Genomic DNA, 21,281 nt, shown 5'->3' with positions numbered 1-21,281 from the left:
ACCCCTGCAGTCGCCCCCCCCGCCCCGCCTCCCCCCTCCCCCCCTCCCCCCGCCTCCCCGAGGCTCCAGAGTATAGTCCCCGCCCTGCAGTGTGCCTCCTCTGCCCTTCTCTATTGCCCCGCCTCTCCTCCTCGCCCCGCCTCCCCGCGGTTTCTATGGTCCCAGCCCGCGGTGAGCCCCGCCCCTCCTCTCCTCGTCGCCCCGCCTCTCCCCGTCAGTCCGCCTCCCCGCGGCTCCTATAGTCCCCGCCCTGCAGTGAGCCCCGCCCCTCTCTCCTCGTCGCCCCGCCTGTCCACGACGCCCCGCCTCCCCGCGGTCTCTATAGCCCGGCCGCCGCCACTGCCCCCACCGCAGCGGCTGCCACCTGAGTGGCGTCGGTGGCTTGGGGACCCGGCCGCTATGGCGGCGGAGGCCCTGGCAGCCGAGGCCGTGGCTTCACGCCTGGAGCGGCAGGAGGAGGACATCCGCTGGCTGTGGGCGGAGGTCCAGCGCCTGAGGGACGAGCAGCTGAACGCGCCCGACCGCGGCCAGGCCGAGGGGCCGTGCCTGACGCGGGAGGTGGCGCAGCTCCGGGCGGAGAACCGCGACCTGCGCCACCGCCTCTACCGCCTGCGGCTGTGCCTCGCCGAGGAGCTGAGCCAGCAGGCGCCGCTGGAGAGGGGGGCGCAGGCGGCGGAGGCGCAGGAGGAGGCCGGGCGCGCGGCTGCCGGCGCGCAGGTAACGGGGCGGCGGGCTCGCTGCGGGGAACGGGGGCGGGTGCCGCCTAGAGCCCCGGGCGGGCGGCGCCGCGGGCTGCGTGGTGCACGGGTGGCGGTGGTCCCGCCGGAAGGACGGGTGCGGCCGCGGCGCACTGCTGGACCCGCGCCTGGCGGAGCGCTGCCCTGTGCACCTGCTACGGCCTGGGGAACCAGTGAGGCGCCTGGACACCCCTTGGAGCCCTGTGTTTCCCGCAGTCGCCAGACTGACTTAATGGTGTCATTTCTCAGCTCTTCCAGTAAATTGCCACATATTTTCTTCAGTAGCAGAAATAGCATTTTCCTTTGTTTGTAAAAAAATGCTGGAGTGTTTAAAACTCACTATTCTTAGCAGGAAGACCAACAGCTACGAAAGTAGACTCATCCATTTCGTCTAATGAATGGCTGGTTCTGAGCTGTTTACGACAGGTGGTTTTGGGGGCTTTTGTTGTTGTTCACTTGTTGAGATCTGTATATTTAGCGTTATTACTTAATAGAGTGTTTTAATATTTTGGCTCATTGAAGGACAGATTATCGTCGTGTAACATAATACATTTTCTGAAGTTTAAAAGCTTTCTCAGACTGTGGGGTGTTCTTGAGTTCTTTACCAAGGGTAACTGTGGTGCACTGGCAACATCTTCCTGAAATAGTGTATTTACAGTGCGGCGGCAGCTACACAACCATTTTCCAGTGACATTATGTTTAAAGTTTAGGGGAAAAAACTTTAGAGAGCAAAATATGTTAAATGTGCTTAGCAAGAGTGTGTGAAAATGCACAGACAGGAAGGATGGAACCCCAGAAAGTGAGTTGCCCACCTAGAGTTTAGGTGGTGGTCAGGGAAGCCCAGGCTCCAACGTGGGACACTTGCTGACTGCTCTCTCCTCTGTTTCTGATGTGTTCCTCTTTCTTGTCATTGGTATGAGTTATTTATAACTTACCTTTATTTCTCAGCCTCCTTCCAGTCAAACCCAAGAAAAGAACACTAAAGTGAAGGAGGATAGCAGGCCTGAGAGCGAGGTGAGTTGTTGCTATGGAAATAATGTAAAATACTACCTGTAATTTAAACATGCTGATACAGTTAATTGCCCAGATTTTAAATTAAAACATAGTTACTAATTAAATTACAACACTAGTAGTATATTCAAAACCTTCCAAGCCTTAGCTACAAGATGTCTTAACTTCGAGCTGAGCTAGCCACACAGCTCTCTTTAAGTGCTTCTTTGTCTATTTAAGTTGAGATGGCAGAGCTTTACTTTTGTGTTAAGGAAATTAGCTACCATATCAATCATGAAAACAAACCAGAGTAGGTTTTGAGGATTAACACTTGGCAGGAACAAAGGAGGAAAACCTGGCCACGGAGGAATCAGTCTGGTTGAGATCAGACAAACAGGAAAGACAACAGAGAACGAAGTAGGATAGTATATGGGTAGGTGCTGAATTGTGCGACTGTGCATAGACGAGTGTTAAACATATGGTGGAGGGAGATATGGTAGTTAGAAGAGGTGGGCTTTGAGCTGGACCCTAAGACCTAAGAAGGAGGTGGGAAGTGACTGGCAGGAGAGTTGGAAATGACCTGGGTGTGCAGAGAATGGGGTGAGCCTTACTGCAGGGTGAACAGGTAGAAAAAAGTGGGCTGTGTATGTTAACCTTCTTGTATTCTAATGACTTTCAGGTGACAAATCGACCAGATTTTGTGAAGGAAAGATTGAAGCTGTTTGAAATATTGAAGCAAGACCATCAGCTCTTATTTGCCGTTACTGACAAAAAGGGGAATACAAGCAATGTGATCACAGTGAGAGTGGCTGGTGGGAAAACCGTGGAAGGGGAAGTCTGGAAAACAACACCTTATCAAGTGGCCGCTGAAATTAGGTAAAACCATAGTTTGGAGAAGATATTCATTATATAGTATTGTGCCAGAGCTTGGTGACAGTGTGTTCCCTGGGGACTGTGAAAATATTTTTTTTTTCTTATTTGAATAAGTTAAATGTCATTAATTTTTTCCCTCTGGCTTCGAAATAGGGCATTTAAATAAGTAGTTGAATACCAGAATAAAATCTCTTCTTCTTTAAAATGTATTTTAAAGTTCTTTTTTTTTTTTTTTAAGATTTTATTTATTTATTTGACAGAGAGAGAGTACAAACAGGGGAAGCAGCAAGGAGCAGGAGAAGCCGGCTCTCGCTGAGCAGAGAGCCTGATGTGGGGCTCGATCCCAGGACCCTGAGATTATGACCCGAGCCAAAGGCAGACGCTTAACCAACTGAGCCATCCAGGTGCCCCCCCTCCCCATGTTTTAAAGTTCTAAGAAAAATATATAGTAGAGAAAAATGTATAATCCTTGATAGGTCACTTTACATTGACTTTGTTCATCATCACAGTATTTCCATGAGATTTTACTGATCCTTTGCTGGACTTGACTCCAAGTCAAGTCATCGTCCCACCAGTAAATAACCATGGGTGGTTCTTCGAACCACGTTGGGCAGATCCCTGAAGGTTTTCAAGCCTGTTTCTTTTTATCTCTGTGGAATAATACTGCTTTTCCCATTTACCTAATGAGGTTGTAAAAATTAAATAAAATACTGCATATGAAAAATGCTCTGAAAATTAAAGTGCTTCTAGAAATGTACAAAGCAACTTATTATAGATTGAAGGTGTATGTGTTAGAGCTATTATCAACCCTGGAATAAATACTTTGACTTTCCTAGAAATTAGATACATTAGTGAAGTTATGTTCTTTTGACCAATGTTAATTCCTAGCATTAAATATAATTCTATGGAAGCTATAGCTCAAGACTGCCATGTAAATAAACTTTTACTATTTAAAAAGCAAGCTTTTTCAACAGTTGAAATCTTCAGATTTCCTTGGAAAACTATGATTAAAATTATATATATTTTTTTCCATCCCATCATATCTTGCACTCTAACGGCCTCTCCCAACCTATTCCCATGTTTTCCAGGAGAGAGATGATTAGATGTGCTTGGGAAAAAACGGGCTTTGAGGCAAAAATAAATTATGTTTCTTCATGGCGAGTCAGTTTGCATGTTGGCATATTAGAGACTGGTTCTGCACAGAAGAATCCTGTTCGAACTTGGGAAGCAAAGTTATTGGATTATAGGACAGGTTCTTCATTGTACCCTTCATAATCTGCATTTCCACAGGGTATCAGCTTACAAATCATACAATCAAATTTCATGATAGTGGGATTGTAGGAGCGTCTAAAAAGTAAAGTTAGCCTAAACCAAAAGACGAGCAAAGCGGGCATATCAAGCAAACCTGTTAAGAAGAGAGCCGGGATCATAGTATTACTTCAAGACACCAGAATTCAGGGCTTAAATCATCAAATGGGAGGCTTATTTCAAAAATAGACAAACAGTGTAATCCACAACGACTATTTGTCACAGAACTTTAGGAGTTAAATGATGTAGCATCAGATCAGAAATACAAAATTAAAGACACTCAGGAGTGGTAGGCTTTAACCTGTCTTTGGACCGGTTTTGGACCGATCACATAGGTAAACATTAGGGTTATATGTGTCTGAATAATAACACTGTGAGGGGGACTTAGTGGTTGCTCACCAATCTCTCTGGTCTACAGACAGAGATATCTCAGCACCTGTGGTTGGGTTTTTGGCTCCTCAGAACCTTAATTACATGTGGAAGTACAGTTCACATATTCTGTAGGTAAAATGAAATCCGTTATGAACTGAGTAAACATTAAATGACAGCAAGACAAAACAAAATAAAACTTGAAAATTACAAAAATAAACACTTCAAAATAACTCAGGTAAAAGAAAATAAAAACCACAGGATTTTTAGAAAATACTTTAATGAGGAGAATATATATCAGAAATCTGTGGAATAGGGCCAAAGTAGTGATCAGAAACAGATTTGTAGTGTCAAAGGTTTTTCTAATGAGAAAGAAGAAGAAACAGACTAAGAATTCAACTCAGGCAGTTAGAAAAAGGGGGGAGGGCGCCTGGGTGGCTCAGATGGTTAAGCATCTGCCTTCAGCTCAGGTCATGATCCCAGGGTCCTGGGATCGAGTCCCGCATCGGGCTCCCTGCTCCTTGGGAGCCTGCTTCTCCGTCTGCTTCTCTCTCTCTCTCTCTGTCTCATGAATAAATAAATAAAATCTTTAAAAAAAAAAAAAGAAAAAGGGGGGAGCTCCAAGGTGAATTAGAGAGGGGCACCTGCGTGGCGCAGTTGGTGGGACGACAGGCTCTTGATCTCAGCTCAGGTCTTGATCTCAGGGTTGTGAGTGGGGCGCTGTGTTGTTGGGCTCCTACTTAAAAAAAAAAGTGAATTAGAGAATAGTATTAACTGGAAAACTGTTTGAATAAGTAAGGGTTCAGTGAGGTGGCTGGATATAAAATAAATGAGAAATTAATAGTTTTATTAAATTATACTGCCTATTCTCTTGGGTTACTGAGAATTGATTGCATAGATGATTATTCCTGCTCTGGGGGAGTCTAAGCATAACATGTAATGTGGAAATCATTAAGGAAAAGATGGATAAATTCAAACGGCACACAAAATAAAATGCTTAAGAAAAATGGCGATGTGTAAAAATGACACATAAAACGGGAAATGACAGATGTAAAAAAAATGTACCATATAAAACAAATGATTGCTCCCTAAGTGTTTTTCAGATTAACAGGAAAAAGATGAAAACTTCAAGAGAGGATCAGATTATCTTAGAAGTATAAATGAAAATTACGTGTTCTCGATTTGACCAAGGTTTATGCATAGCAGTTAACATTGATACAGTCTTGGGGAAATGGCACTGCTGGAGGGTGGATAAATAGGTCTAGTCTCTTTCAAACTTTTAAAGCCTTAAAAACATGCAAACCCTAACCTTGGACCCAGTAATTCTATACATAGCCATTTGTCCTAAGGAAATACCCCTGTAGAGGTGGGGCTCACTGCTCAATGGGGAGTCTGCTTCTCCCTCTCCCTCTGCAGCTTCCCTCTGCTTGTGTGTGCATACTCTCTATGTCAAATAAATAAATAAAATCTTCAAAAAAAAGAAAAGACCCCTGTAGAAAAACGGGGCAAAGGACAGTTTGTAGTAGTTCATGAAAGAATTGTTCGCAGAGTGTGGTCCCCAAACCAACAGCATGAGCATTACCTGGGAACTTAGGAGAGCAAATTCTTGGGTCCTGCTCCATACCTCTTGAATAATTAGTCTCTGTGTTTGTAAGCCCCACCAGGAGTTTCTGATGCAAGTTCAAGTTTGAGAACCACTGAGTTAGGCTACACTGCTGTCTTAAGAGATCTCCCCCAACGGCCATTGCTTGAATAAGGTAGACCTCACGTTCTCTCGTATGGCAGTCCAGAGATGACCAGTCCAGGCTAGTGGACATCCCTGGTCCATGCAGTCATTTATGGACCTGGATTCCTTCTGTTTTGTTGATCTGCCATCTCCTAGGTCACAGTTCATCCATGTTTAGGGGTAGAAGCTGAGTTCATGGACTCACGGACTTGCTTGGAGGCAGGGGGAAGACAGCTGAGGAACAATAATGCTTTGAGGGCCAGACCCCACAATGGCACTAATTTCCTCTTACATCCTATTAGCTCACCTTTAGTCACCTGGCCACCCCTAGCAGTAAGAGAGAATGGAAATGTCGCTTCTGCTGGCCAGCCACATGTCCAGCTAAAGCATTCTCCCCGTGGAAGAGGGAGAGCATGGTGTAGGGGACAGCATCTGCCACAGTGTGTCCCTGTGACATCCAGAAATCTGTGAGATCCCTTTCTCATCATCCTGCACACTTGGTCGCTCCCCAGGCGAGACAGCTGTGGGTCCCAACAGCTGAAAGCGTGGGATTTCCAAGCGATGTGCAGAACACCCCATTCGTTAGGCTGGCCCCTTACACTCTAGCAACAAATAAGCTGATAGACAGGGCTGCCCACCCCACATGTGTATACATACAGTGGTGGAATACACACGAGGCCAACACGATTGAAGTGTATTTGGAAAAAAGAGGAAGGAGCAGCAGGGCATCCGGTAGTGGACAGAAGCCATCAGATTCTGCTAGCAGCGATCGGGAGGCCCACAGCCTGGCAGTGGGCAGTGCTTGGGTCAGCCCATCTGGCCACCCTTTGTTTTCTGGTCCACAGTCCCCCGGAGGCCCTGGTTTTGCTCTTGGGGAGGTTCCTAGTTGTCCATCATCTAGACAGTTCCATCATCTAAGAATTCTAGAGAGAGACTTCTCACCCCTTTTTTTCCTGGCTTTTGTGCTTGGCTCATTCCTCTGTCCCTCAGTTTAATGGCCTGAAGTCATATGAAACAACAGGCTGTGGGAGGGCAGCACCCTTACTCTGATCCCTGCAGTGGGCCTGGCCCCTATTGTCAGTCTTGACGTTGGCCTTTGAGAAGGGCTGTCCGTGCCTGTCTCTCCTGCTGTTTGGGACAAATGACTGTTTCTCCAATCTGGCACAGCCTCACATTTCTGGACTCTTAGTCAGTTTGGATTACAGGCCACAGGCAGAGCCTCTCTTGGCAAAGTCCTGTGCCTTTCATCTCCTGCCTGCAAACCGTATAATTCTCACCCGGGCTGAGCTGGGTCTGGTGGTATTTTGCAAAAGCTGCAGTAGCTGTCCAGCGTTTACCAACATTCTGCCTTTTTATGCCTGCTTCCTTATATGCTACAAGCATTGTAAGCGCATTCGTTTGCTTTCAGGCTTTACCAAATATGATCTCAACTATTTAATCACGTATCTATCAATATTTGATACTTATCAAATACGAAATGATGCCACGACAAGGGGTGTTGGCCACATCTTGCTGCCCGTTTGCTAAGCCAGTGCGATGTGTTTTGATTTTGTTACTCACCTCCAGGTCCTTACTTTTTTGTATTAGTTAAGATACAGGCTAAGCTGCTGCAACAAAAAATTCAGTGGCGTAAATATGATCGGAGTCTCTCTCCGGTAGCAGTCTGGAGGTGCGGGGGGCCGACTTGGCGGGACAGCACTCTTCTTCATAAGTATCTGGAGACCTGAATTCCTTCCGTTTGGTTGCGGGACCATCTGTATGTATGTCCAGTGTTGCGCTTGTCTGCACGGTCGGGGGGAAGGGCGCACGTGCGCTGTGGTGTGCAGGACGCGGGGAGGGGATGGAGAAGGGCTCTCCGTTGTCTTAAGGCTGAGATGCAGAAGTGCTACGGCCACCTCTGCTTGTATCCATTGCTTCCAGACCTAGTCACATGGCCACATCTGGCTGCAAGGAAGGCTGCAAACTCCTATACAAGGAGAGAATGGATTTGAAGAACCCTTAGCAGTCTACACAGCCAGTAAAAGTGAAAATAAAATTCTGCTTCATTAATAACAGTAGCTAGCATTTATTAAGAAGTTTTTATTGTGAGTATGCCTTATTTAATCCTTAGAATAAATGGATGAGGAAGGTCCTGTAAATCCCCATTTTACAGATGAGAGAGCCGAGGCTTAGAGTAAATTGTTCAGTGTTCAAACCCAGAGCAGGTGCTCTTAACCACAGCACTGTACCGAAGCTCAAGTTACTCACAGAAATGCAAGTTAAAACATCATATTGGAAAGAGGACGTGGTTTCATAGTACCTGATGTTATGAGGGGAAAGAGAAAAGGTATTCTTGCACCTTTCCTGGTCGGAAAATTTGGCAGTATATTCCAACAGATGTCATTAAAGCATATTTCCCTTGACCCAGCAGTTTTACTTCTTGAATTTTTCCAGAGAAAACGATTGGACACGAAGATGTGTGTTCAGGAATGTTCACTGCAGTGTTATTTGTCCCAAAACAAAACAAAGCAAAAAACCCCCACAAAGAAATAACCAAAATGCCCAGCCAGAGAGGGCTTAGTAAGCAAGTCTTGTTTCTTCTGCAACTAATTACTAGTGTGTTTTTCAAGTCTGTCTATTGTCAGGGAAAACGTGTGACTTACAAAGTTTAAAAAGTACATTACCAGATAACATATACAGAATGGTACTCATTAGGTTTTTATTGTGGTGTATATATTTATCAAAAAATGTGGAAGGACATAGAACAAAATGTTAACAAGTAATCTCTGGGTGGTGGGATTGAGGGTGTTTTTTTTTTTTTTTTTTTCTTTGCTTTCCTGTGCTTTCCAGGTTCTTAATGTGTTATTTTTGTCAATAATTTTCAAACAACAATAAATGTGTGTGGGGGGCAGTGAGAGAGAGAGACAGAAGGAGGGGTGGATGTAGAAAAAGACTAGAAAGACGTACTCAAATGCTAGGAGTAGTTATTTTCAGGGTGGTAAGATTTAGATGTGATTTTTATTTTATTCTTTGTGTTTTCTCTGTTTTCCAAGTGTGGTGGTGGTGGTGGTTGTTTACAGTGGATGTATACTACTTTTGTATCTAAAATAAATGTACGAAATTAAAAAAAATCTGCTCTGTTAGTTTACATTTGTACTTTCTGTTCACTTAAAAAAAAACAACCCTGGAAAGTATTCTAATCTTTTGTTTTAATGAATCATTGTAGCGTGTGATAAGGTTAACTCCCAAGTGACTTTTCTCTTCCTTCCTAGTCCAGAGCTGGCTGAAAGCACGGTTGTAGCCAAAGTAAATGGTGAATTATGGGACTTGGACCGTCCATTGGAAGGGGATTCCACTCTAGAGCTGCTTACGTTTGATAATGAGGAAGCTCAAGCTGTAAGTATGTAAAAACCAATCAATGAAACTTTGAGTAATTGTATTGTAAACAATATTATGTACAAAGAAGACACATATTGAAGTCAAGAATGATGAGTTTTGTAACCTTCTAAGATTTAAAATTTGTTTATTGGTGGTTAGTAAGTATTTCATGAGTTTCTATGGAATGCATATGTACAAATATATATCAGCTTTTAAAGAAGCCCCTATTTATCATTTTTTAAAATAATTATTTCTTTAAGCTATAATGCTTTATTATAAAATCAATGTATATTCCAAGTGAATTTTAATAGATTCTTAAAAATGGGTCTACTTTATAATATAATATGTGTAGGAGAATTGGAAAACATTATCAAAACTCAGATATCTTTTAAATAGTTATTAATGTAATATTCTGTAAAATAGATACCAGATTTTTATGTAGGTCTCTGATATGCATCGTTACCTTAACTTTGCAGTTTTCCTTTCATGTGGCCCACTGTCCACCTAAAACCTAACCTGTGATTAGTTTAGGTTATATTAATCTTGAAACTTAGGCTAAATTTCTTGATTTATTAACCCAAACTTATAAGAAGCATATTATAATTACTTTTCTGTGTGAAATATGTGAGGTATAACAATTCAGTAGCTAAATAATACAATATTAATAAAATCACATTTAAAAGTGATTTGGAAAGAGCAATTTTTAGAAGAAATACATAGCATATATGTATTACTTAGTTTTTTTTTTTTTTTTAAAGATTTTTTATTTATTTATTTGACAGAGAGAGACACAGCGAGAGAGGGAACACAAGCAGGGGGAGTGGGAGAGGGAGAAGCAGGCTTCCCACCGAGCAGGGAGCCCGATGTGGGGCTCGATCCCAGGACCCTGAGATCACGACCTGAGCCGAAGGCAGACGCTTAACGGCTGAGCCACCCAGGCGCCCCATGTATTACTTAGTTTTTCTCATGAGTTGTTAACAGCTGTCACTTAACTTCATCCCAGATTTCATCCCTAGACTTTAAAATTTTATAAATTCCTTCAGTCAACTGACCAGCATCTAAGGCCCTGGAGGCACATAAAGACACTGTAGGGCTACAGTGGACAAAGCATGGAGACTCCCACTTCCAAGAGTTTTAAGAGTTTACATCCAGTGGGAGGAGGTAGTAAACAAGAAAACAAACAACTAGAGGTTTCAGATAGTGTCAGTTTCTGGAGAAAGTCCAATAGGGGCTGGAACCAAGAGCCACCATGATAGCTGGTGGGACAATTAGTTTTGATCCTCAACTAAGGGCCCAGATCCTGCCTGAAAGCCTTGCATTTTCCCACACTGGCAGGCTCTTGGTTTATATGCAGGTGTTGCTCCTGAGACTCTTTTTACATAGTTGGCTGTTGAACTTCTTCAATCTGCCAGGTACTGGGGTGGTAGGGGATGGAAGAACTACCAACTTTAATGTTCCATGGAGATGTGGGCATCTTTGAGATTCTTCTCTCCTTGCATTCAGTGACCTCATGAAAAAGAAAACATTTGTTATCATGGGAAATCTTTCTAGAGTGCCGAACCAGCAGGCCCCCCTGCTTGCCATGCTCATAACATGGTATCGGACCTCAGATTGTAGGGTTACCATAAGTATGTGTGGTTGTTGATGAAAATGATAATAGGCAAAAACATTTACCAAATGTTTATTTACCAAACATTTACCAAGTGACCCTGGCCCCTTGAGTTCCCAGTTACCCTAGCACACATGTATGTTTTAATCCCTGTTTTACAGATGAAGTAACCAGAGCTCAGAATGGTGAAGTAACTTTTCCAAGATCTTGATGCTTCTTTTAATGTAGTTTAGTAACAAAGATTTTTTTTGTTGTTGTTCCTGGAATTTATTTTCCTGTTGCTATAAACATAGTAAGATACTGAACATAAACCAACTTATGAATATTTAGCACATATCCATGAAAAAGAAACCCTATAGAAAAACAAATCTTGAAAACCCAGATCTAAAAAAATGAGAAATTAATGATTTTTTAAAAGCATTTTTTGCTTTATGGAAAATTTCAAGACTCCTTTATATTGTAAAAGATGATTCTATTTATAAGAATAGTTAGAGCATAACGTAACATACAGAAGAAACACCCTCTGCCCTTCAGATAAGTTCATATAGAAAATGACAGGAAGAATATTCACATAAAGCTGATAAATATACACAACAGAAACAAGGGGCATTTTATAAAATGATACAGCTTGCAAGTTTAAAACGTATCTAATGGTGTTTCCTTTTGTAAGCGTATTGTCCACTAAAAGAATATATGTAGGTAGATACTATTCTACTTTAAATCTTTGGGGGAAGTCCCAGGGAAACCAGTGATGTGCAGCTATGATTTCATGCTCAAGAAAACACAAGGTACTTGGTGGTACTTAGAGGTGTGAACCAGAAAAGCAGATTTACATAAGAACCAAAGCTGCTAGTTCTGTGCTTTTAGTGCAGCTCAGGGGTCTCTTCCAGTACATCAGGGCATGAGTCGGGCTTCACCCCCCATTTCAATGGCCACTTCCCCCATCCTCTGGATTCTCTCAGCAGTGACAATGAACCACGCCCTTCTTTTAAGGTCCTTTATGGTGCCACTGCTTTTCTGGTTTCATTCCCACCATCGGTTCTTTCTCAGTCTCCTTTGCTGGCTTTTTCTTCTTCATCTGCCCGCAGAGTGAAGACTTCCTCGGTGCCCAGTCATGGCACCATCTGTCTTTAGATTCCCGTTCCAAGTGGTTCTATTAACTGTCCGCTGTCAATTCTTCTGTCTGTGGCTAGACACGTCTCAGTCTTGTGTACGCTGCTGGCCATGCGCTATCTCCATCCAGAGATCGTACAGAAATCCTGAGTATGTCCACGGCGGAACTCTTGATTTTAGCCCCATCTCAGTGTACACCTCCACAACACGCCTAACTGCTCAACCTAGAGTCTCAGAGGTTGTGTGTGATTACAGCCTGCTCTCCCAGCTCCAGGCTCGAATTAATTGGTAAGCCGTTACTTTCCCGATGTATCTTGAATCTGCCCACTTCTCCCCATCTCCACTGCCACCGTCCAAGAGTCCACGATGGTGTTATTATAGCACAACCCAAGAAACTGCCCACCTGCTGTCCTATTCCCCTAAAATCCATTCCTGTACTGCTACCAAATGGTGTTTTAAAAGGTAAATTGAAATTTTTTCTGCTTAAAGCCCTTCACTGCATCTCACTGCATTTAGAATAAAACTCAGCTTCCTTCCTCCCCCGGCCCAAGGCCTGCATGGCTGCTGGCCCGTTCTTCTCTCTGCAGCCTTTCTCAGGCTACCCTGCTTTCCCCTTACATGTTCCTGACTCTCTGTGAAGGTGGAGCCTTCATTGTTACTCTTCATTCCAGTGCCCTGTTCATCTCCTTTTAAATCTTCTTCTCGTCTTGTGATTATGCACTTACTAGTTTGTTTATGCCTGTCTCTCCCACGCTGCGCTGCAAACTGCAGGAGGCCGGTGACTCCTTTTTGTTCACTGTTGTATCCCCAACACCTAACACAGAGTTTGGCTCAACAAATATCTAGGTGTGGACAGAGCACCAAAGAAGAGACTTGGGTTCACGTTGGCCTGCCCTCCTGGGGACCGACCCTCTGGGGCCGTTGGCAGGTCCTATCCCAGCCTAATGCTGCGGGTTGGGATTACACATAGCCTGCTCAGCCAGCCAGCCTCCCTCTGTTCCGATTGATTTTATTTGTCAAACAGCTTTCTCATTGTAACGTTTCCTATTTGATAAGGGAAGGAAAGTGCTGCCAGGGGACTCCGTCGTCTTGCTTCTTCGGCACCTATATTTATTTGGTGACTTCGGTTAGTTTTAGTTTATCCGTAAACCACTGATCCCTTGCGAATTCAAAACCAGATTCAAGACCCAACTTTCCGACCTTGTAGACCTGATGAGCGGCCCTTGGATGGTGGTAAATAAACTCATGTGGGTGCTGCCCGGGACTCTCAGGCCACATTCCCAGGCCACACTCGTCTCCCTCCAGGGCCATCTTGTCAAAAGCTGTTCAACCTGCGGAGACTGCCGTGTAGATGCAAACTACTTTGGCCCTCTGTGTTCAGCTTCGAGGCTGTCCCTGGAGAGAAAGGAAGGAAACCGGTGTCTGTCACCCTTGGCTTTCCTCCACTCTGGGCTGAGCCGGGCTGCCGCGCGACTCCTCCGCTCAGCCTTCCAAGCGGATGGTTGAGGCTTTGACAGACAACCTCTCTGCGAGTGAAGATGGATTTGGAAGGACGTGGTTTCGGAGCTGCGCTTTAGCTGCGACTCAAGACAGCAGTTTACACTAGAACCCAGCTTGTGGCCCTGGTGTAATTGCCAGGAGCGCTCAGGAAGTGTTCTCTTTGACGTGGGCATTGAAGCGTTTCTTTTCAAATTGATGTTGCTCTGTGTCTTGGCGTTTGTCCCCTTAAAGGTGATCCACTTGCTTCCTTGTGTGATTGGACTAACAGTTTCCCATGCCGTAACTTCGATAGCCACTGGCCTCTGTGTTCCACACAGGTGTACTGGCACTCCAGTGCTCACGTCCTTGGGGAGGCCATGGAGCTTTACTACGGAGGCCACCTGTGCTATGGTCCACCCATTGAAAATGGATTTTATTATGACATGTTCATTGGAGACAGGTAATACCGCTGCACAGTCACTTCTGAAGGCATGCGTTTATAATGGTTACATATTAATTCAGTGAATGTGTATATGTTCTGTAACTTGAGCATAGATTGGCTATGTTTGAAAATTATTCTTTTATGAGTTTAGATTCCAGAGGAACTTCTTGAACTTTCTTTCTTGTCCCCAGAAGGAAGTGATAATACTATTTATCTCACATGAGACCTGCTAGAGCCTAGTACTAAATTAAGAACAGAATCTCAAATTTAATCCCCAGAGAGTGGCTGGTTCAGTTCTGCTCCATGATGATGAAGGGTGCTATCCACCTTGGCCAGACATCTCACGCAGACAAGTACCATGCAGAGTAGGCACAGAGGCCTCGCATTCTGTAGGTCTGTGCTTGAAATCATTAGCAGCAGGCCCAGCCCCAGCCCACCACCTGTATTCCCCATAGCTCTTAAGGACGAGCTGCCAAAGCTGAAACCTGAGGGTCCTTTTAATTCCTGTCCCTCCCTCAGTGCAGTTCTTCCAGTCCTATCTCCTAAATAGTTCTCCCATCCTCCCTTCTTCCTCTGTACTTCTGCCTGAATTAGACCCATAACATCTCTTGCCGGATGACTTTGGTACATTTTGTCCTTGTCACCACCGCACTGCTCAAATGATCTCCCTAACTGAGCACCCAGTACTCTATAGCTCCTGCGTACAGCCTTGTCCAGCTTCATCTCCTGTTCCCACCACCCCAAGATTCATTCAACAAGATGTTTTGACTGTGCTCTGTGCTTGGTGCTGGTGATTCAGCAGTGAACAGATTAGTCTGTTCCCGTGGAGCTAACAGTCTGGGTAGCTTAGACAATAAACAAACGAACAGCCACCTGTCAGGTGGTGATGAGTGGTATGGAGGAAAAGAAACCAGGTGTGGGGAGGTGTGTGCGATGACAGGTGGTCAGGAAAGGGTAAAGTGATGCTGAAGCAGGGACCAGAATGGAGGAAGGGAGCAAGTGCTGAGGCTGTTGTGTGTGTGGGAGGGTGTATTTATGGACCTTTGGGGGTAGAACATTCTCGGCCTCTGGGACCTCCCTGGTGTGGGCCTGTGCCTGGGTTGTTTGAGGAAAGGCAAGGAAGCCAGCGTGGGTGGAGGGGGGTGAGGGTAAACCAGAGAGCAGCTGAAAGAGGTCAGCCGATGGCTCCCGGAGGCCCATTCCCTGTGAGTACCAGACTGGATGCTGCAGTTCACACCCACAGATCTTTCTCCCAACCCAATTCCACAGTCACCGAGGGCGGGGATTTGTGAGCACTTACCACATCTCTTTTGAACAAAAATGTAGATGTGTGAAGTATAAGGTCGACTGCATGAAGAACAGGTCTCAAAGGAGCTTAGTCTAACCGGGGAAGATTCTAACAGGGCTTTTCAAATTACACACCTCATTGCAGAGAAGAACTGCAGGCAAATCATTTCCTCTGTTGGGGCCTCAGGATTCTTCTTTGAGAAATGAGATTATCTGCCTTGCATGTGGACGTATGACTTTCTGAAGTCCTGGTACAATAAAACACGAAATTCCTCAATGTCAGTGACAAGGGTCCACAGAAAGGTCAGGAAGGCTGAGAAATCTGAGTTGACTCTCACTTGCTCTTCTTTTTAGAGCAGTGTCCAGCACAGAACTGTCAGCCCTGGAGAACATCTGTAAGGCTATCATAAAAGAAAAGCAACCTTTCGAAAGACTGGAAGTCAGCAAGGAAGTGCTCCTCGAAATGTTTAAGGTAATTTCAGGAAACTCTTTAGAATAAGAAAACCTTTTGCCAGGGATATTAAAAATGATTCATTGACATAGCTTTTTCTTTTTTAAACAAATAATTGAGTGTTGCTTGCCACATTGTTCCAATCAGTTTGGCAGCCTACTGTGAGGTTGTCACTAGTCACCCAATGTGATATGTCCCTACTATGTCCTGAAAATTTTAATGCAGTTATATGTAGGTGAAGGACCAGGTGATAATTTTCATGTGTGTGTTTATAAATCTGATTAATTTTGAGTATTGTTAATATTTTGACTACTAAATTCAATAATACTTCTGCTTTCTCTTTATATTGTTTTGACCAATGTATGTAAATATATTCTTAATTTAATTTAATTTTTATTTAGCGTGCGAGCGGGGGTGGGGCATGGGGGAGGGGAGGGGCAGAGGCAGAGAGAGAGAATCTTAAGCAGATTCCACATCCAGCCCAGTGTGGAGCCTGACTCAGGGCTCGATCTCACGACCCTAAGATCATGATTGGAGCTGAAATCAAGAGTTGGATGCTTAACAGACTGAACCACCCAGGCGCCCCCTGATTTTATTTTTTAAATCATATCAAAGAAAGCACGTAATTTGAACACAGAATATTGTTAATTTTGTGGGCTTGAATTAAAAAATAGGTTTGGGCTTGGTAAAGTTGCAGGTGCTCGTGTGTGTGTGTGTGTCTGTGTATGTGCGTGTATGTGTGTGTGGTAAAATACACAAAATAGAAAAATTTATTATATTAACCATTTTTAAGTATACAGTTCTGTGGCATTTGGTACATTCATATTGTGCAACCATCACTACCATCCATCTCCAGAGCTTTTTCCTCTTCCCCACCTGGAACCCCAACCTAGTAAACAGTAACTCCCCGTTCCCACTTCCCCTTTTTCTGCCTCTATGAATTTGACTACTCTAAGAACGATATAAGTGGAATCATACAGTATTTGTCCTTTTGTGACCTCCTTATTTCACTAACGTAATGTTCCCAAGGTTTGTCCATGTTGTAGCATATGTCAGAATTTCCTTCCTTTTTAAGGCTGAATAATACTCCGTTGTATGTATAGACCACATTTTGTTTATTCATTCATCTATTGGTGGACACTTGGGTTGTTTCCACCTTTTGACTATTGTGAAAAGTGTCGCTGTGAACATAGCTGTACAAATATCTGTTCTAGTCCCTGCTTTCAATTCCTTGGGGTGTATACCCAGAAGCTGTTGGATCATATGGAAATTCTCTGTTTTGTCAACTGCCAGACTGTTTGCCACGCAGCTGCACCGTTTTACATTCCCACCAGCGGTGCACAAGGGTTCCAATTTCTCTACATCCTCGCCAACACTTGTAGTTTTCTGTTTTGTTGATAGTAGCCATCCTAATGTGTGTGAGGTGGTATCTCATTGTGCTTTTGACTTGCATTTCCCTAATGACGAGTGATGTTAAGCATACTTTCATGGACTTATTGGCCAGTTGTATGTCTTATTTGGAGAAATGTCTATTCCAGTCCTTTGCCCATTTTGTAATTGGGTTGTTTGTTTTTTGTTGTTGAATTATAAGAGTTCTTTTATATTCTGGATATTAATCCTGTATCAGATATGTGATTTGCAATTATTTTCTTCTATTCTGTGGGTTGCCTTTTTGCAGCCACTCTTAAGACCTAAACTTAATGAAATCTCTGTGAAGAAACATGATTTGATTTGAACATATAAGTATGAAACAGTTAAATCATACAAATCTATTTTTTTCTCTCAACAACTATCCTCTTTAAATAGTTATTTAATAAAAAGTACCTGGCACCAAGGCAGTAGTGATGAAAGCAGGAAAGAAAAGAAAAGTGTCTGCTGAGTTTTTAATGTAACGATAGGATCATTTACTATAAACTTTGTTTTTGTTTTATGCAAATTAATAATGCAGCTATGTCCTCAGAATTTTATTTCATGTTAATGAAATAAATGAAATAGTTAAAATTCGAATCTTCAGACCTAAATGTGAGACCTGAAACCACAAAAATCCTGGAGAGCACAGGCAGTATCCTCTTTGCCAGAGGCTGCGGCAGCTTCTTACTAGCTATGTCTCCCGAGGCAAGGGATATAAAAGCAAAAATAAACTATTGGGACTGCATCAAAATAAAAAGCTTCTGCACAGCAATGGAAATAATCAACAAAATAAAAGGCAACCTACTGAGTGGGAGAAGAGATTTGCAAATAACATATCTGATAAAAGGTTAGTATCCAAAATATAAAAAGAACTTATCAAACAACACACCCCAAAAAGAGTAATCCAATTAAAAAACAGGCAGAAGACATGGATAGACATTTTTCCAAAGAATACATTCAGATGGCCAACAGACACATGAGAAGATGCGCGTCATCACTCATCACCAGGGAAATACAAATCAAAACTGCAATGATATATCACCTCACACCTGTCAGAATGGCTAAAATCAACAACACAAGAAATAAGAGGTGTTGGCAAGGATGTGGAGAAAGGGGAACCCTCTTGCACTATTGGTGGGAATGGAAACTGGTGCAGCCACTCTGGAGAACAGTATGGAGGTGCCTCAAAAAGTTAGAAATAGACTACCCTATGATCCAGTAATCACACCACTAGGGATTTACCCAAAGAACACAAAAATACTAATTCAAAGACATACTTACACCCCAGTGTTTGTAGCAGCATTATCTACACTAGCCAAAGTATGGAAACAACCGAAGTATCCATCAACTGATGAATGGATAAAGAAGATGTGGTATAATCTACAATGGAGTATATTCAGCCATAAAAAGAATGAAATGTTTCCTACCAAGACATGGATTGAGCTAGAGAGTATAATGCTAAACAAAATAAGAGAAAGACAAATACATGATTTCACTCATATGTGAAATTTAAGAAACAAAACAAATGAGCAAAGAGAAAATAAAAGAGAGAGAGAGAGGCAAGCCAAGAAACAGACTCTTAACTATAGAGAACAAACTGAGGGTTACCAGAGGGGAGGTGGGTGGGGGGATGGATGAAATAGGTGATGAGCACCGGGTGATGTAAGGAAGTGTTGAATCACTATATTGTACACCTGAAACTAATATTACACGGTATGTTAACTAACTGGAATTTAAATAAAAACTTAAATACATTCTGAAAATGAGATGAAAAAAATCATAGTCTTCTAGAACAGTGCTGTTCAATAAAAATATAATGTGATAATGATGTACTTAACTGTATGTTGGCTAATTGAATTTAAATAAAAATTTTTTAAAAAATAAAAATATAATGTGATCCACGAATCTGAGCCCCATATGTATTCTTAAATTTTCTGGTAGCCACATTTTAAAAGTAAAAGAATGGGGGAATGAATTTTTATGACATTTTATTTAACCCATTATATCAAAAATATCACTTCAACATGTAACTAACATAAAAATAATTAATGAGCTATTTTACATTCTGTCTTTCACAGTACGTCTCTGAAATCCCGTGTGTTTTGCACTTAAGCTCATCTCATTTCAGACTGGTTCCGTTGCAAGTGCTCAGTAGCCACTCGGGCTCGTGGTTCCTGGTTTAGACACTACAGCTCTACGCTGTGAGCTCGGGTATTCCCCGGGTCTCAGTACCTAGAACATAGTAGACACCCATTCAGTGTTTGTTGAAAAAAGTAAAAGCTGTTTGGGCGCCTGGGTGGCTCAGTTGGTTAAGCGACTGCCTTCGGCTCAGGTCATGATCCTGGAGTCCCTGGATCGAGTCCCGCATTGGGCTCCCTGCTCGGCAGGGAGTCTACTTCTCCCCCTGACCCTCCCCCCTCTCATGTGCTCTCTCTCTCTCTCTCATTCTCTCTCTCTCAAATAAATAAATAAAATCTTTAAAAAAAAAAAAAAAGTAAAAGTTGTTTTTCCCCCATTTAAACACTTTATGTAATAATATGTAAATATATTTTTCTTTGTAGTACAATAAATTTAAATGCCGCATCCTGAATGAGAAAATTAACACTCCAACTACGACGGTTTACAGGTAACGTGTGTGTAAATTTTAAGCCCTGCTCTGTGGTAAACTTGAAGGTGTTAGAAGTAGAAGCAGTTGGTCTTTGGGTGGGTGGTGTATTTATAAATTTGCGTAGTTGATATACTACTTTAGTTTGGGACTCTGAAATGTTATCAGCAAAGGGAACTTATTCCCCTCTTCATTTGTATTTATCAGGCTGGTGCTAAAACCCGAATTTTTGTTTTCCAGACGTTAGCTGTGACAGCATCTTTCCCCGTGTGGGTGAGACTGTTTGCCCAGTGCCTTATGTTTTAGTGGGGGCTGTTAGGGAAGGGAATTTTATTCTGTCCTCCCACGTTCTTATTGATGTAGCAGCGGGAGTTGCTATATGTCATCTGCCTCCTACGGTGATTTTCTGCCTCTTACTATACTCCCCATTTCCTGGAGTCCAGGAGCATTAACTTTCATGCGTTAGCCAGATATTCATCATGAAACACAATGAAAGACAACCTTGGGGAACCAAAGGCAAATCAAATGGTAGGAAGAGGCAAGTGAAGTCAGTACCACCATGACTTAGTTCTGTTCCTTTAACATCTGAGCCCCTTTTTTTTCGTGCGTCTTTTAAGCTGCCTGACGGGTAATTGCTGTTCCCCGTGTCTGTGTGTTCTGGCTGTGTCTGTGACCTTCACGGTCCCATCGTAGAAGATCTGCTGTCTGTGTATTTGAAATCACAAATACCCTCCACAAGGGCATTTACTTTCCACAGTCAAGTACTTATGGTTCTGGGGTTTAATGGTGCTGTAAGTAAAGTCATCTCCCCTCTAAGCAAAGCTATGCACAGGTTATGTCTTACGTTACAATATGAACTCGTTGCCCTTTGACATTGAAGCGGGGTAGATACTGTGCTTACCTTATTTTTGCCATTCTCCAATGACCAGATAAGGTTTTATTATTCATTACCTGTAATTCAAATAATTGTTAGTATATGCATTTTAAAGCTTAAAAATACATGAATAAATAAAAAAGATATGCTGTTTTAAAATTCTGGCTTCTAATACTTGAGCCTTTGTGGTTATTTTTTTTTCTTAAGATTTTATTTATTTATTTGACAGAGAAAGACACAGATCAACACTGACGCTTCTTATTCTGTCAGTTTAATTTTTGGAAAATGAATTGCTTTTCGTTCTATAGGGTTCAAAGATCAGAGTATTGAAATCCTTCGTGCTAATTAGGCATTCCTTCCACTCCTCTGAGCGTTGATTTACCGCTTCCATCTTGGACAGAGAACAATAAAGCCTGGTCATTTGAAGAAATGATATTTTCATCTTTTTTTTTTTTTAAGATTTTATTTATTTATTTGACAGAGAGAGACACAGCGAGAGAGGGAACACAAGCAGGGGGAGGGGGAGAGGGAGAAGCAGGCTTCCGGCAGAGCAGGGAGCCCGATGTGGGGCTCAATCCCAGAACCCTGGGATCATGACCTGAGCCAAAGGCAGACGCTTAACGACTGAGCCACCCAGGCGCCCTGATATTT

General features: G+C 42.9%; 1 protein-coding gene across 1 annotated transcript in view; it reads left to right on the top strand.

Moving 5' to 3' along the window:
• The first annotated feature begins 301 nt into the window (after window positions 1-301).
• The window catches only part of TARS3 (threonyl-tRNA synthetase 3), a 75,613-nt gene continuing 54,633 nt past the window's right edge, over window positions 302-21,281 (top strand). The window contains exons 1-7 of the mRNA XM_032391248.1: window positions 302-717; window positions 1,686-1,751; window positions 2,407-2,603; window positions 9,255-9,378; window positions 13,900-14,021; window positions 15,645-15,762; window positions 19,713-19,777. Coding sequence (XP_032247139.1) covers window positions 400-717; window positions 1,686-1,751; window positions 2,407-2,603; window positions 9,255-9,378; window positions 13,900-14,021; window positions 15,645-15,762; window positions 19,713-19,777 — 1,010 coding nt within the window. The 5' untranslated portion in view covers window positions 302-399. The remainder of the gene's footprint in view (window positions 718-1,685; window positions 1,752-2,406; window positions 2,604-9,254; window positions 9,379-13,899; window positions 14,022-15,644; window positions 15,763-19,712; window positions 19,778-21,281) is intronic.

Source organism: Phoca vitulina, unplaced genomic scaffold, assembly GCF_004348235.1.
Source record: "Phoca vitulina isolate PV1807 unplaced genomic scaffold, GSC_HSeal_1.0 scaffold61, whole genome shotgun sequence".
NCBI classification, from domain to species: Eukaryota; Metazoa; Chordata; class Mammalia; order Carnivora; family Phocidae; genus Phoca; species Phoca vitulina.
Note: the sequence above shows the minus strand (reverse complement) of the source record. Positions and strands in the feature narration are given on the sequence as shown.